The sequence below is a fragment of the Pollicipes pollicipes genome, unplaced genomic scaffold, assembly GCF_011947565.3.
Source record: "Pollicipes pollicipes isolate AB1234 unplaced genomic scaffold, Ppol_2.1 Scaffold_7262;HRSCAF=8765_pilon_pilon_pilon, whole genome shotgun sequence".
Taxonomy (NCBI): Eukaryota; Metazoa; Arthropoda; class Thecostraca; order Pollicipedomorpha; family Pollicipedidae; genus Pollicipes; species Pollicipes pollicipes.
In genome coordinates, this window is record NW_023597055.1 from 2,894,654 (window position 1) to 2,911,677 (window position 17,024).

Sequence of the window (17,024 nt, forward strand, 5' to 3'; positions counted from 1 at the left end):
AATGTTAAGTCCTACGTTTCAATAGGCAGAACGACTCTAGCATGGCAAGTCATATCTGAATATTATTCTATAGCGTCGGATCTTAGCTGTCCCGCCGTAGCTATCGGATTTCATTCTTAACGGTTTCTGGGGCGAACGGTTTTACACCATCGCTGCTTCAACGCCACGGACACGGCACTGATCGCATACGCAAGTTCACAGCTCAAATTCTTCATTCAACCCCATCAGTACACCTTTTTGCCTCTTTAACGCTGTCCGACCATCCGTCGGTCACCTGCGGACCAGGCAAGTCACAGCGCTCAGGTCGGTGGGCAGCATCATAGAACCCGCCGGCTCGCGAGCGAAACTCTCCCGCCGTCCTCGCGGACATCGATTTTCCATCCCGTGACGTCACCGCGCGCGATGTCGTCACACACGCCGCCATTCGCCGCCCGCATCTGATCGGCCGCGTCACGCGGTTCCTGCGACGTCACAAGATCGCACGTCGCCGACGCCCGGCTGCGTCGCCGACGCAATAACAACGGAATCGATGGCTGTCAGCACGTGTCCTGCGACGTGTGTCGACCGCCACTGTGCACTACTTGTTTACAGCTGCACTACGTCGCGGCCGGTAAACAGTCATACTGGCAGCCTCCGCATCTGCTGCGGCTGCCGGTGTAGCGCGGGGACTGGCAAGGTGGGGACGCATATTAACGCAGCGCCGCCAGGTGTCGTTCCCCTGACGCTTTTGGTTTGTGGAAACTGAAAAATGCGCTGCACTGTTCCCCATGCGCTGATGGTTTGGGGAAAATGAGAAAATCATAAACACTAGTTATTTCGTTATCGCTTCGGTGGGAAATTTTCGGACCTGCCGGGCCTCTGACAGCAAAGATATGAAGCTGGGCTAGTGCTGGTGCCAGACACCACCAGTCATAGAACTTCACGCTCCTCTCATAGCAAAGGTCTCTCCTGTTGGGAAAGTGGCAGCACTACAAAGTACCTTTTACAAAACTTATCACACGTATGGGACTAAATCTGATGCTCGGAAAGTGACATCTCCAAAAAGCATCGTTTACATGAATATGTTGCTTACTTCACCGGTTTGGAGCTTCATGTACCAAGCCTTTTTCGTCAGCTCAACTGGGTGGAAGAACGCATCCTGCTTATCCCGACGCATGCTGAATCAACTGCAACCATGGGATTGAAGCCACGCTTTGTCCTACATGACACTCTTTCTCTTTTTGTGAGAGAACGCAACCCATATCAATGGTCAGGCCGTGGATTCGAACCCGAGCCCTCCACGTGGAAGCCCAAGACGCTAACCACTCGGCCATCACATGCCGGACCCCATGGCGTCGTGCATGCATATCTGGATACGTTAAATAACGCCACCTCGAATTACGCTGGTCTTTAAGATGCACTCAAAGTAAATGATCGTCAATCTGATAGACAGGCTGCCCAGGCAAGACTGCATTGCTGAAGCCGAGACTCCAGACCCCCGCTTCAGTGATGACGTTCGAGGTCCGCGCAGCTGCATTGATCCATGTCCCTCGAATTGCCGAGGCTGTTCGACAGGAGAATGCAAACGAAGTGTCCAAACGCAGTCCGTGATGCCTTTATGACGTTGGTGAGGCAAGCATAAGGAGCCTTCCAGCTCTGCCTTTGCGGAGTGGCTATGAATGGCCCTCCACCGGGGGTGAGACGGGGGGGGGGGGGGACGGGAGGCTGCTTCGTGACGAGTGTGACTACGTCCGGGGGACGGCAAACTGAGAACGCCGGCCAGCCACGAGGACGACGGGAGTGGTAAAGACGGGCAACAGAGCGGAAAACGAGTGCGCGTTGACTCTGGTATTGGTAGGCACCCTTCTTTTTCAAAAGGGAACAAGGCGGACATTGCCAAGTATCCCGTTATGTCGCACCAGCTACCGCTGAGGTCGTATTAGTACCCAGGGCCCATGGAGCAACCGGGGTTCGAACCACGTGCACACGCACACGCACACACATACATACATACACACACATATATATATATATATATATATATATATATATATATATATACATATATATACACATATCTATATATATTTTCATATATATATACATATATATACACATATCTATACATATTTTCATATATATATATATATATATATATATATATACACGACATTAGTGGTACAACAGTGCCTTAGCGCCCCGCCGCCGTCAACCATGAAAGCATGGCAGCGAAATCGCCGACTCTTCGGCGGTTTGCGTAGATTCTCAGCTCTTTTTCATGTAATTTAAAGAAAAGAACGTTTCGCAGGACTTTGTGGCTACGTACGCGCGCATAATTTCTGACCCTCTAAGCGCTTTGAGCTCCGTTCGTACAAGCATCTGAATATTCTGATAAGCCTATATATAAACGTAAGCCTAAAATATAAATATTTTGCAATGTCTTGTGCTTAATTGCGATCTAGCCTCTACCTGCCGTCGCTTTACGTACTCTCCTGAGCAGCCTCTGGGAAGACGGCAGAACCCCTGATCATTCACTGTTCCCTCACTTTACTGCCCGGCATCATTGATCACGAGAACGTCAGCCAATCACCGCACACACTGCTGCGCCCCTCCTCGTCAACGATTCATGACATTGCCAATGGATTTTTCAGCCGCGCTGCTGACTGCCGTCAATGACCACTCCCGATCCGAGTGCTGGTGCGGAGGCAGGTCAATAATGCTTTTATCGGTCGCCGTTTTTTTTTTTAGCCTGTGAGGCAGAACATGCGGTCATTTCCATGCTTCTAAATATTTGCATCTAATTTGCGAAGTGCATTGGGGGCAAGCGTCAACGTCTTCCACGAGTCTCAGCGAATGCTTAGACTCGTGACGGGATAAACGGGCAGCAGGACGCGATAACTGCGCCACAAATGCTTGACTTCCGCTCGATAAACGCGTCACAAATGCTTGACTCCCGCTAGATAAACGCGTCACAAATTCTTAAATTCCGCTAAATAAACGCGTCACAGATGCTTGACTCCCGCTAAATAAACGCGTCACAAGTGCTTGATTCCCGCTAGACTCCTCTCCGATTGCGACGGAGAAAGACCTACGCCAAAGGTAGATGATGACTCGCCGCGGGTAGCGATTATAAAAAACTCACGCGGTACGCGGGCAATTCTTACAGCCGTGGGTTGAAGTTCCCACCTCTTATACAGGTCTGGGAGTCAGCTGTTGGTCGATGCCTCCGCGACTCATGGAAAAGGTGGGACGCATTTTTACACGCCGCTGGCTGCTAGTGAGAATAGCAGTGGCACGTGTAGGAGCACCGCCGACGGATTTGCCACTCGCAGAACGCGAAACTCTCTTCTCAGCTGCCTTCCTGCGACTCCCCGAAGGGAGAGGTGGGAAGAGCGTTGGGCTGTCGGTGATAACAGCGCCACGCCTCGCAAAAGTCGCGCAATTCGAGTTGACTGATTCTTCCGCTGGTGGATTAGGTTGCGGTCAAAAGAAGGGGGTTCCCCACAATGGCTATGAATAATTGATCCTCGGCACTGACAGTAAATTCGTTCACCGAGGATACCGTTGTCAGAATCATCCCAGGAACTCCAGAAGGTGAGGTTCGCACAGTCGCCGGTCAGGGATTCCGACAGCTACGTATTTTACGTCGGCGAAGAATTCCGGGACAATCCAGCGCAAGTGGAGACTTGGGGCTGCGTGATTACGCCACAATAAACCTTAGATTAGGTGGCTACTTTAACTGGGGGCAAATTCCGAGGTTCGCGTGTAGCATGGATGTACGGTTCGAGGGCGTCTGACTAGCACGAAAGCACAAGCTTTTGTACAGCAACCTCACTATAGACCTTCCCTTCACACGAATGGGAAACAAGCACGCATAAGACGGTACGAATGCGTGGATGCTAGTGGCGGAATCGAAGCGGTGGCGTTTGCTGCCGAACATATTGGCAAAAAACATATTTTTCATAAATAATAAATCGCCCAAATACTACTGTCAGGGAGCTAATGTTTTCGCCACCGTTCGCAACAGTTCCCAACTGGCCAGTTTATGACAGGATATTACCTCAACAGTAATTATGTGCGAAACAGTACAGTAGGCTAACGAGCCAACAGTCACCAATAGCTGCGACATGCATAGTTAACCCAAACGAATGGCATCGTTGCTTACAGTCACTATCTGCAGATCGCTAGGACGGGCAAAGGAGCCAAATGCCACTCACTAATAATAGCAAACTTCAGGTGGAAATTCGTGACTTCAAAATCATACTGGACATTCCCCTAAATCTAATCATTCAGTCCGTCAGTCAGTCAGTCAGGCAGACATGGTGCTGTTGCTTATTGCCTATGTGCAAGCTGGGCGTTGGAGATCTCAGGACCTTGTTCATGGCGTGAGGGATCGGTCCGATGTCCATGGCTAAACAACGGAGGGATGAGGGTTCTACGCTGCTCGCTACCCGGAAGGTCAAAAAACGCCATTACGGCAAAAGGCGATAGGGAAAAACCGGGACCATTCACACGTGAAAGAAACCGGCAGGGGAGATGTCGCTCAACCCAGAAGAAGTACAGACAAGAGACAGTACGAGTAACATACAGGCACACATATGTCTGTGTGTGCCCACGCCCAACACGAAACCCACCAGATCCAAGACCCAACACAAAACCCACCAGATACGCCAAAATGTTCAACAGTAACACAAAAGTCATCGCACGCTCTACACAGTGACGAACGCTCATCGCTCTAGAAGCGATACACATCCGCGAATGAAACTCTGTCGTTAACAAGCAAACAAATTCGCGTGGATCCCTTCATCTGCATGGAGGGCTACCATCAGGGCGGAAAGCACAAAAACCTTGAGTGTTTTGCGTGTCGCGGATAAACGTTGTTGGCAGTCATTGATGATTATGCGATGCGTACGTGCTTATACCTACATTGTGATATGTACGTAGCATGTCTGCACTATACCAGCATTACAAAAACTGATGTACGTAAACATGAGATCCATGCCACAAGACAAGAGGACTTGTCATTTGTCGGAGCACTTGCGAGACCACAGTCACGAGAGAATCCGATACTTACAAAGATGCGATTGCATTGACTCTGTCTAAAACCGTCACTCTAGAAAATGTGCAGCGGAAGATGAAATACTGAGAAAAATATCTTGTAGCAGGCCATGCAAGATGAAAATCTATATTTCTGTTGTATCATGAGCCTTGGTGCCATCTAAAACGAACATAGAGAAGAAGCGAAAACTGTCACCAAACATCCAAAAAGATCATCAGTGTTGAGTCCCCTGTGATTTTTAACAAACGCATATATATATATATATATATATATATATATATATATATATATATATATATATATATATATATAAGGAACACATCTTGGCACACACGGTTGCTCAAACCCGATACGAACTGTACCTGCATCAACGACTCCACTCGTTCAACTGTCCAACCGTCAATTAAGTGTGCAACCTTCTCTCATGACGGCCATGTCTTGGCCATCCGAAACAGCCTTCGCCAATGACTTAGCAAACAAAAAAACACCCACGGAAAGCCTCAAACACGGGCTTCGGCACAAACCGCTCTTATGGGGAGGAGCAAACGAAAAAACCCAGGTTTTGCCCAGCCCGACTTCATGCAATGACTGGACAAAACCGAATGACTCATCCTTGCTTCGGGCAATGATTCCCGATAAGTATGGCGTGCATTGCTCACAGAGATTCCTAACGGCAAATAAGCAGTGCAGTTGACGCACCCTTAAAACTCGGCGACTCAAGAGATTCCTAACGGTCATGACTCCAGCCACATATGCGCCACCTCGGCTTCCAAACACCGACAACGGGTACACAGCAAACACGGGCGTGACTTTGCAGTGCGTGACTGCATTTCCGCCAGTACGCCGTCACCACAACAGGTTTGCCCACGTTGTATGCAGTGGAAGCGGGCACCAGCCCCCCGCCATGCAACCGTGCCGTCTATGGGACGGCGCCTAGCGCGGGTCACGAATCGAGCCCGTCCGGTTTTGACACCTCGCCGGCCGGCCCACGAACCTACAGCGTTGTCTCCGTAGAAGGTGCCCGGTGACGAGCGCAAGTGCCGCGTCGGTCGGCCCACAAACCTACAGCGTTGTCTCCGTGGAAGGTGCCTGGCGACGAGCGCACGTGCCGCACCGGTGAAACATTTTTAAACCTTTTTATGCTCACTTTGATATCCTTTTCATACATTCATACACCTTGCCGGTCGGCCCACAAACCTACAGCGTTGTCTCCGTGGAAGGTGCCTGGTGACGGTCGCACGTGCCACACCGGCGAAACTTTTTTAAAAATCGTTTGATGCTCACTTTGATATCCTTTTCATACATTCATACACCTCGCCGGTCGGCCAACAGACCTACAGCGTTGGCTCCGTAGAAGGCGCCTGGTGGCGAGCGCACGTGCCACAACGGTGAAACTTTTTTAAAAACCTTTTTATGCTCACTTTGATCTCCTTTTCACACCATTCACGGTCTAGAGGAGCGTCGACAACGCTGGCCATTTTGCGCCATCTTCGGCGAAACGGTGGGCCCGTGCCTATTTGGCTGATTCAACAGCTTGGCGACAGCCCAGTCAGAGCAGCCAGTAGGCGGCGGGACGGGTGGGCGGCGCGACCCGCAGCGGTCTCGTGCGCTCACTCACCTGTGTCTCGAGGCTGAAGGGGGTCACTCTTCGCTTGCCTCGGCGGACCAGAAGTCGTCTCAGCTATCAGCGTCCTCTGAAAAAGGCCAAGTGCAGATGCTGAGGCATGACGTGAGCTGCAGATGCTGAGGCATGACATGAGCTGCATATGCTGAGGCATGACATGAGCTGCAGATGCTGAGGCATGGCATGAGCTGCAGATGCTGAGGCATGACATGAGCTACATATGCTGTCGGAAGCTGTTCACTGGGTCACTCACACTGAAAGGATGGCTGGTGGCACACTCACAGTAGGGTTAGGTTTTGAGTTATCAAGTGCTGTCTATAGCTTTGGTCACCTCTTTCTTACATAATAACTGTAATATGATTGCGCCCATTTCATTTAGCATTGATTTGCTCTCATCTGACTGGGTCTTTAATATAAAGACCACAACAGGCTTTCAAAAATCACTTTCTCAAGGTAAGAACAAAACTGGGATTTCAAAAATAGGATTTTCTAATAAAATGCTGATGCTGCTGCCGCTGCTGAAAAAATGCTGATGCTGATTCTAATGAAATGCACTGCTTGATAGAAGTATGACATCTCCAAACAGCTTCATGTAGGCCTGAACTTTGCTTTTGCCTCTTATCAAGCAAGATAAAAAATGAAAATGCTTGTGTTGTGCTAAGACTTGAACTGCTGCATGTAATTGGTCACACGCCCACAAATACTGCATAATCAATTTAGAATCAAAACTTGGCCCGAACTGTCACATTTTTTGCACATTCATGCTGTTCCTTAACATGTGATGGCATTTCCTGACACAAAAACAATCTGTTGCAGATTGCAATATGCAAATAACTGCTGTGCAGTGCAGATTTCAGGAGACTTACTTGGATTAGACTTTAATTGTGTGGCTGAAAAATTGAGCAGTTAAACAAATAAATGCCTAATGAGTGTATTCCAGATGGGTGAAGGCCAACAGTGACCTCAGGTCCACACTGGGATCAAGTCTTTTTTTATTTCCTTTAACCATCAACAAAATGTTGCAGACTGTTGCTCCAACAGGGGGCTGTCACATATTAACAGGGAGCTAATTCAGTTCCATGTTACAGGGGTCTGGGCCCAGTGACCAATGACAGCCCACTTTGCACCATGACAAGTATGAGTTCATGACACTAGGAATTTGAACCCCAACTTTGATTTCACACAACTGGTACAAAATGGCAACTGAATGAATGCAGACAGACTCAGGAGTACTCAGCAGCAGTTTGCAGGTTTCTCGTGGACTGACTATGGCCAGGCCACACTTTGAGCATGCAGCTTAAAATCAGAACTTTACATGTCTTAAAACATTGGAAACTTTTTTCTTTAAAAAATGTGCCAGGATAATGCACATTTCTGCAACTCATCATCAGAGCTTCAAATACCCTTCAGGCTTTAACAGAAGAAACTTACATCTCAAAGTCTGGCAAGGCAGCACTGCTTCTTTGTTTCAAACCAATAAAAGGAGATAAAGTTTGCCTACAGAAAGCTGAGCATGATGCTGTCATGGAACACCAGATCTTGTCAAGGCTGCATGGGGCAATGATCAGAGATTCTGAATGGAAACTTTCTGAGCAGGCTTACAGTTCAACAACAGAATGAGGCAGCCAAAAGTGATGTCAGCCATGTCAATACTCCTTCTGTTGTATGTCTATGTAGTGCTAGAATGGACTTCTAGTCAAACCAGCAATTAAGTCCAATACTAGCAGGTTAAAGCCTGCCACACAAGGAATTTAACAAATAATATAGAACTTCAGGCTCAAAGAAAATGATGTGACAGAAACTAACAATGCTACATGACCTGACATGGCAGGAGAGGCAGAATCAGATTTGTTTCAGACATTCTTAAACTTCCACTTTAAGCCAACTAATGAAACCTGAAACAAACTACACAGCCTGGGACTAAAAGCACAAGGAGCATGATTATTTTTTAAACTGCAGCACCCAGACAGAACAGCACAAGCCAATGCTGGTGTCTTTCTGGCACCACCATTGTATACTGCCATCTCATGACTCATGCCAAGGCCAAAACATTCTGTCTTTTTGGAGATGTTCAGGATCAATTTAGCAGGCTGTAAGAATAAGCTACATTGTGTCTTTTGTATGCTTTACTCATCTTGCTCAAGACACATTCTGATTAAACTTGAATTTTCAATTGAATAAAAGTTTGTTGACTCTCCAGCACAGGAATAATTTTAGCTCACTTTTGATCTTAAAATTACCTCAAATAAGTAAAATGGAATGGAAGGAGACAAATACCATTAAAGAAGGATGGATTTTAGTGACCTGAATGATCCCCATTACTTGCCGCCCCTGGACCTGATCCACAGGTGGTTCTTTGGGTACCCACTCAAACTATGACCATCAAGGCCTGCATTGTCTTTAAGCCAGGCCCCATTGATCTTTTTTAAGGGAGCAGTCATGACTGTTTTAATGAGGGGCAAAAATGTTTATATCCATATTGGTACTCAGGGGCAATGACACAACCAGGATTTGAACCTGGGCCGCCCACATGGGAGTCAGACACTAACTATTCAGTCAGTATGCCCCCTGGCCTGATTAATTCAATGTGCCCAGTGTTTGTCCAGTTTTTTAAATGCATATTTATTGGGTAATGCTAACTACTCAATGGGCAGACTCTTCACCTCTTTAACCATGCTTATCATTTTAATAACATACACATGATGACTTTTGATGAGAATAGCTCATCCAAGATAACCATTGCAACATGGCCTACTTTCATGGCCCCTAGGACAATGGAAATAATAAGTTTGGCAGCCAATGGCTATTTTTGTCATTTATTTCTAGTTGATTCCCATGGGGCCAATGCTACATTTTTGGAGAGAAGAGGGGAGGAGGGTGGGGGCTCACTCTCAGCCTCAGCTCCTCTTACCCAATTCCAGTACCCCTGACAGCAGGTGCCTTGGCATACCCATGCACTGTAGCCTACATAGGTGCTGTTTACAAGAAAAAATACCAAATCAAAACTATCAGTGTCAGATGAAGACATGTCAAGATGCAGGATGTATATATTGAGTGCTGTAATGTTATGCTGAATGTTTATAGTTTGTGCCAGTCATGCAAAGAACAAAAGGTCAAATGCAGGGAGGAAGGGTGTGAAATAAGTACACTGCTATCCATATGACTCACATGGCTGGCTGCGCAAGTAAACATACAAGCCACCAACTCATGGAGAAACAATTATGAGGCATTGGTTCGAGTTCTCCCCCTCGACTACAATGCGCAGCCAACGAAGAAAATGCGGGTGAAACAGCAATACGCATATAATTACTCTGCCAATCCTAACCACAGCATGAAAGTGTTCAGAACCATCCGTCACCCATCCCGCAGCAAAAACGGATCACAACCACACAATCCCAAAACATTTCCAAACCGCGCAACCAGCCCACCAGCCAAGGGTACAATAATGCACGAATTGCTCTGACACAAAAACGTAGAACAGCTTAGTTGAACAGATTCCACTGTGATTGGTCACTCAACCCGTGAATGACGTCATGTTATGACGCAATGATTTAAAAACAAAATGAGTTGCCTCTCAAATCTGATCACGCAATATGCCTGTGAAACAAGCAGCAGTTCGATATCACATTAAGCAGAAATTAACGGCCTCTTCGATTTTAGCACAGCTTGTACCACAGATAGCTCAACATGCGCTAACGCCTGACGTACATGCCTTTTGTGGAGCATGGAGCGGTTTTATCTCCACGGGTCATACAAAGTCAACCGCTAAATGTCCAAAAGCAAGACGCTATATATGATCTGGTTTGCAATATCAGGTGACGCAGTAGCCCAACAGCACAAACAATGCCGCTAATTCTGTTTAACCTAGTTTTTCGTGTCATATACTTTTACCACGGAATTCAGACGCCGAATTGAGCCAAAACTAGCTGGAAAACATGGGGTCGTTCGATGTTCTATAAAGTTGCTTCAAATGAGGAACATCTTGCATAACGAGGGCATCACTCGGCTTTTCATTGGGCACCAAAAATCGTAACCCTTAGAGGTCACTGCATACAAACAGAACATAACACGTGAGCAAATATAGCACGGGATGCTGACTAGGTACCGTGAACTGACACGATAAAACAGATCGAAACATTTTTTTATCGAATGCGCACCCGAGTTGCATCGAGGTTTTTATGGGCAAGAAATAAGTTGACAGAACCAGCGTTCAGGCCATGGCAGGTCACGTGATAGCCCCGCTCAAGCAAGTATGAATGACTCCTTTGCATAGCGGCTAGGTAATGCCGAGTCGAATGGTATCAACTGCAATATCAAGTGACGCTTATCTCAAAAGACTAGCTCATAAATGTGTGAAAATAATCAGTTCCCGAGCAATACATTATTCCCCGTCGACCTTAACACGTGACCGTACGACCCGGAAAGTCACGACCCGTTCAATTTTCTTAACAATCGCAACACGTGTGCAATATACCACATGAGGACAACTGTAGACCTTTCCCAGAGCATAAAGGCTGCGATGTTCAGAGGTCCCCGAATACCAGGTTGATGCTTGTCGTGAAGAAATATAACACGTGATGATGGATGATGAGTACGGTAAACTTTCCTGTCGAAACTGGTCTAAACCTCTTAAGTCGAATTTACACACTAATTGCCTCAAAGTTTTGAGGTGAAAAAGTAAGGTGGCAGAATCAGTTTTCTTACCATATCAGATCGCGTCATGATAATGGCCAAGGAAATGAAAATAACATCTTTTCAGAGGTGACACACAATGCCAAGTCGAAACGTGCCAATTGCAACATCAAATGATGCCTAGTTCAAGAGATTAACTCATAAAAGTCCGGAAATAATCAGTTTCTGGGGAAACACGTGACTTTCTATTGACTTTAACACCGATCTGTACTACCCATTTGATTCCCTGCAAGATTTTTAGAATTGTGCATAAGCAAAGTAATATAACATGTTGAAACCCATCTAAGCTTTTTTTGGTGGAGCTTACACGGTAACAAAACCGATAACAAGGACATCCAACGGCTTCTCCCGATATAGCACTGTGATCTCCAGAGGCCACGGCCCGACAGAACAAGATAGCACGTTGACAGTCATAACACGGGATACTGGATAAGCTGCGGAAACTGACGTACTGAAGCTGCTTTAAGCTCCTTTGAATTGAATGTGCATGTGGCGCACGGCATATCTATCCGCTGCGGGCCACATGCTGCTTTTCCAATGTGCGAGTGCGGTTTTTGTTTGTCACGCTCGGCCCGGGAGCTAGTTCCAGATATGTGTGCCAGGACGATCAATAGGGGGCGGCCCTTAAAAACACCGACCCCGTCGGAGGCAAAAACAGCGCAACGCAGAGTGAGGGTACCGTCGTGGTCAGTCATTGATCGGAGTGCAGAATAACAGTGCAGTGACAGTCACAGCCGTGGGCCCAACAGTGTCTGGGGGACCCTATCGGCCTGGCGCGCCGACGTCCGGGCGCCTGGCGCCCACACCTCTGCAAAATTTCAACCCAGCGGAGGAATCACCGCCCCTCCGGCGATACTCTGAGATCCCGGCACTTCTCCATGTCTTATGACCTTGCACTCTACTTAATGTACCTTGAGGAATAGAAAGTTCTGTAGGGATGTCGAGATTACGCATTCACACCTTCTTTCTGATCGGTTATATGTTGTGCACTCATTGTGTGCTTGCACAGTTTCGCAGTAATCAGAATACCTAACATACAAATCGATCGTTAGTATGTGGTGTTAAATCACGTGCTGGTGCCTGCCTGGTGCTGGGCTGGTGCCTGCCTGGTGCTGCGCTGATGCCCTCTTTGCGTTTCAATGAACAGTCTGTGAGAAAATAGCGGGTCAAGGAATATTTGTCCGGATATTATGCCATGAAGCAGGAAGTGTCGCGGTCAAGTCCATGCTGTGACGTTAATTCCGCCATCTTGCAAAAGTCTTATATTGCGAATAGCTTGGAGCGCCTGGCAATTTCACGCAAGTTCTATCGAAGTTTTGCCAAGATGGGCTACGTGCGTCACAGATGATTGACTCAATTATCCCTCACCGGAAACGATGGAGACAGGCCTGCGCATCACATAGGTAAGGGCTCTTCGCGGGTAGCGATGGAGTACTGTGAGCAGATGAGAAATTCCGGCTGGGCGACGAATGCTTACTGCATAGTTCACTGCCATCGAACTATGTCGGACAGGAGATCCGTTTCGTAAAAGCCCATACATTTTCGTTGAGCCAATCTTTTCGCCACCATTTGCAGTCGCTTCCAGGCAGTCGATTTATGACAAGGCATTGCCTCGATGATCATAAGTGGTGAAGCAATGATCTACCTTGTGAGGTCGCTGACCTATGGCAGGTCAAAGTCAGACCATGTTTTCAGCGAATGCAATTTCTGTGGAATTGTTCAATCTGATCAAACAACGGAGTGTTAGACGAAGCCATGCATCTCTGGGATACTTTCTTAGGCAACACAACAATTGAATGAATAAATTACATTGACCTAGGGTCAGGCATCAAGGTCAGACAAAGGTCAAAACAAACATGTTTTATTACTCTAGGGCCTGCTGTATGGGGGAGTTTCTGGTGTTCATTTCGAATTTCTTGATAACAGTGACCGTATTCTACACTTTCCATGGACTTCTTTAAGCTCATAATAGGCCGCTTACTTAAAATGACCCAGGTCAACATTTTGTTTTTAAGAACAAGGTCGCTGACCTAAAATGAGCATGTGACCTTTTGCTTAGAACAGTTATCTAGGTTCTAGGGGACCTTTGTAGACCAACCTAGAAGTCGACCTTGTTCGACCTTATGTGGCCCGAAGGTCATAACCTAAAAACCTCAAACTTTGACCTAACTGAGCTCATGTACAGGCCAACACACCCTGTGAATTTTGTGTCTCTAGCTCTCTTAGTTCCTGAGACCTCGGCGGGGGTCAAACTGACCCCCACCCGAGCGAAGGGTATCCAACCGGCCACCCGGGCGCATGCTGACTGAAGCCATGCCAGCCATTGCAGGGCAAGGATAGTATGTGGGCGATATATTTCTTCGTACCATAAGCAGATATCCTTCGGGCAGAGGACGACCTCAGCATCAGATTAACTATAACCAAAACTGTCCAAGGAACACTTGCAATTCATGGAGCAACGCCAACGGGTGTCCAGACCGCCATTGCCCGTGAGTCAGGCGTTGGAAGGGAAGAAGCGGTCGCTTGCTTTTTAAGAGCTTTGATGAGTTAGAGTGAGTTAGGCTGAGTCACTGGCGCACTGAGTCAACTTCCACTTGCATACGAGTCATTGCGTTGCCACGCTTAGTGTTGTCTCACAATGCGCTCATTTTCCGTCGCCTGTGCGGGAGACGCGCGGGAGATCCTGCGCCGGCAGCCGACGGCGATAGCGCGAATGGGCCATGTTTTCAAACCTTCCCCAGCCGATAACCATCAAGTTAAGCTGTGAATGGCGGAGTTCAAATTGTGCTCTTTCGCATGCCAATGAGGAAAGGTTCAAAATCACGCAGGAAGATGGAAAATGCATTACAAATGCTCATAATACCACAATCGATATTCGTTGTTCAATCACGATTCCAACCACGACACAGACGTAGTCTGGAGGGTTAAAAAAAAAAATCACTGAGACGTATGGGTTCGCACGGTTTACTTTTATTGTAGTGAGCAAAATCGCCGCCGAACAAAGCCCTTCAACCATTCAATGCAAAAATGCCGAACGCTTTAACTCCGAAACCGCTCAACTAAAAGTCCTGAAAAAGTGACAGGCGTCGTCAGCACGAGCACGCTGATACTTCTGTCACCCATTTTCATCAAAATCTGAGAGCTGGGGCTGTAAAACCAGCCCTTCGATTTGACGTGGAATGCCCCACGTAGCTTTTGCTAGACGTGGCGTTTTTACATCTATCGGAATAAATACGCATGCAGCCTCTTGCGGCCAAACAGTACTCAGTATGGTACTTGGTACTTATAATTGATTGAACAAAATTGATCGAGTAATTTATGTTTTGAGACTAGGCGCAATATTTTTAAAAAAATTTTGAACCCAAAGATTTCCGAATAACACTCATAGCTTCTCGTAAAGCTGAAATAAAACTTTTTTAGAAGTGCTCCTTTCCATCTCTATTCGTGGCCACACCGGTCGTTTAAAATTTGAACGTGATTGGCTGTAAACCAGTGAGAAGGATTCTAGGGGCCGTCTGCCGGAAAGTATCTTCATAGCATTCTGAAAGCATTAAGTAATTATCCGCCAGTTCAGTTGAGCTGTTCTATGTAGCTTTATCGCATCATTGCTTGTTGTAGTACCTAAGGGTTGCCGTGTGACAGTTACCTGGATGTGATTGTTCTAGGCTGTGACGGAGGCTTGCGTGGGCGAGGCATCCGTCATATTCTGCTACCGTTGCATACTTTTGCAACTGGCTTAAACCTGTTATTACTGTCCCATACCACCTGACTAAGCTAGGTCTTGCAGCCAGTATAATTAAGCTTTATTCACAATTTAAATGAGGTGGTGCCACATGGCTCGAGGCGAAACAGCGGTTTGCTAAGTTTGATTTGTAAGAGCTGCTTCAGCTTATGGTACACATTTCAGAATTCTTGGTGTCAAAACAATTACATGATTGCAGTAAATGCGACAAGCTGTGACACATGATGTGGCTTGTGATGTATTTGTTTTAGCTTAATTGAGAATCACTTTGATATCATATTTTTCAAAATGTTTATCAGTGTTTAGGAACTCAGTAAGATGTGGATATGTGGACCAGCTGATATCATTGCCACTTGGTTCATAGTTTCCTTATTCTAAGATAGCTTCTTAAAATCCAGATGTTCAGGTCCATGACAATTAGCTGTGTATGCAGGCAACCTGGCATCTGCCAAGGTAGCCACATCTCTGCTAGTAAAGTGGGAATACATATAGTAAAGCATTCTGTCTGTGAAGAGCCGCTACTCCGATTTGTACACATCTATTGATGTTTTTGGTGAAGGTGTAGAAAGGTTGATTGCGAAGTTTTCTGCTCTAGATAATCATGGTATTTTTCAAAGTCTCTTCCAAACTGATGGCCCACACTGATGGTCAATGCTGCATTTAAGAGGTCTTAACTATGTGATGCCATTTGCTCATGATGATGTGGCCCAGCTCTGTCCTGCCAACATCCTGTTGTGCACCCTGGTACTGCTTTCAACGAGTCTCTTGATGGTATCGTTCACAAGGCTGTTGCCTGTTGAAGTCCTGCCAAAGTCCTGCCACCTCCTTGCTCACTCCCTTAAAGCTCATCACAAGCAGACAGCCTTTAACACTGCTCTCTACTAAAAGTGTGCACATGGCCCCCAAGATACTCTCCTTGCAACAGCTTGTGACGCTATCCATCATCACCCTTCCCTGAGGTGCTGTTCCAGTGCTAGATAAGAGCGTGTTGGCTGATGAAAATGGTGCAGTGAGTTTGTGGCCCAGACCTGTGGCCAGGAAGAGCAAATTATGGTGATCAAAAGTATCAGAAGGAATGCTAATTTAAACTACCTCCAGCTGGGATTTAGTACCAGTGGTTCTACTAAAAACATGGTCTGTAGACTGTATGCATACATCCTTTTGTAAATGTTGCACATTTTGTTGTCCATTTGCAGTTGCAGCTTGACTAGAAACAGACTGTCAAAAAGGATCTCCCCCCACAGTCCCACATCAAACCACAAACAGTTTTGGACACAAGACTCAAGCACAATAAGCATAAGTGAATAAATGATGCATAATAAGTTGTCCATTTGCAGTTGCATCTCGACCAAAAAGACTACCAAAAAACACCTCTCCCCAAAGCACAAATGGTTTTGTGCTCCAGGGCAGCTACATGGTACTAGGCAGCAAGGGGATGAAATGAAGCTGAGTGCCATGCATGATACCCTGCTGACAGCCTGTCATTTGTCCACTGCCACACGTCCCTGAGCCGGCCGTAACACCCCTCCTGGTGGCCAGACCGCGATGGGGTCGCCGCTGCCGGAGTCGCTGGCCCGGCAGAGGACGGTGGCGCTGACCCGCCTGGACGCCTACCACAAGCAGCTGCTGGAGCTGTTCCGCGAGATCGGCGTGCCCCAGACGGACTGGGAGGGCCGGCTCGGCAACATCTGGGGCCATGTGGTGGCCACCATGCAGGAGGTACGCTCGCTAGCTCACCCGCCCGCTAGCTCACCCGCCCGCTAGCTCACCTGCCCGCTTGGCTTACCCGCCTGCTGGCTTACCTGCCTGCTTGCTCACCCGCCCGCTGGCTTACCCGCCTGCTGGCTCACCCGCCCGCTGGCTCAGCTGCTCGCTAGCTCACCCGCCTGCTAGCTCACCTGCCCCCTGGCTCAGCCGCTCGCTAGATC

The 17,024-nt window shown here is 47.3% G+C and overlaps 2 protein-coding genes across 3 annotated transcripts in view; one reads left to right on the forward strand and one right to left on the reverse strand.

The window, feature by feature from the left end:
- LOC119113667 (3-phosphoinositide-dependent protein kinase 1) overlaps positions 1–10,092 on the reverse strand; it is a 36,766-nt gene extending 26,674 nt beyond the window's left edge. The window contains exons 1-2 of one of the 2 annotated variants that reach the window (XM_037237951.1): positions 9,973–10,092; positions 6,657–6,732 (exon numbers count right to left, since the gene is read on the reverse strand). Coding sequence is in view for 1 of the 2 variants with exons in the window: in XM_037237949.1 (XP_037093844.1) it covers positions 6,657–6,732; positions 9,831–9,854 (100 nt within the window). In the remaining variant the exon portion in view is untranslated. Of the gene's footprint in view, positions 1–6,656; positions 6,733–9,830 lie in introns of both variants that reach the window. The other variant, XM_037237949.1, reaches the window with a different exon arrangement.
- A 6,549-nt stretch (positions 10,093–16,641) lies between these two features.
- Positions 16,642–17,024, forward strand: part of LOC119114078 (protein regulator of cytokinesis 1) — a 14,403-nt gene continuing 14,020 nt past the window's right edge. The window contains exon 1 of the mRNA XM_037238300.1: positions 16,642–16,815. Coding sequence (XP_037094195.1) covers positions 16,642–16,815 — 174 coding nt within the window. The remainder of the gene's footprint in view (positions 16,816–17,024) is intronic.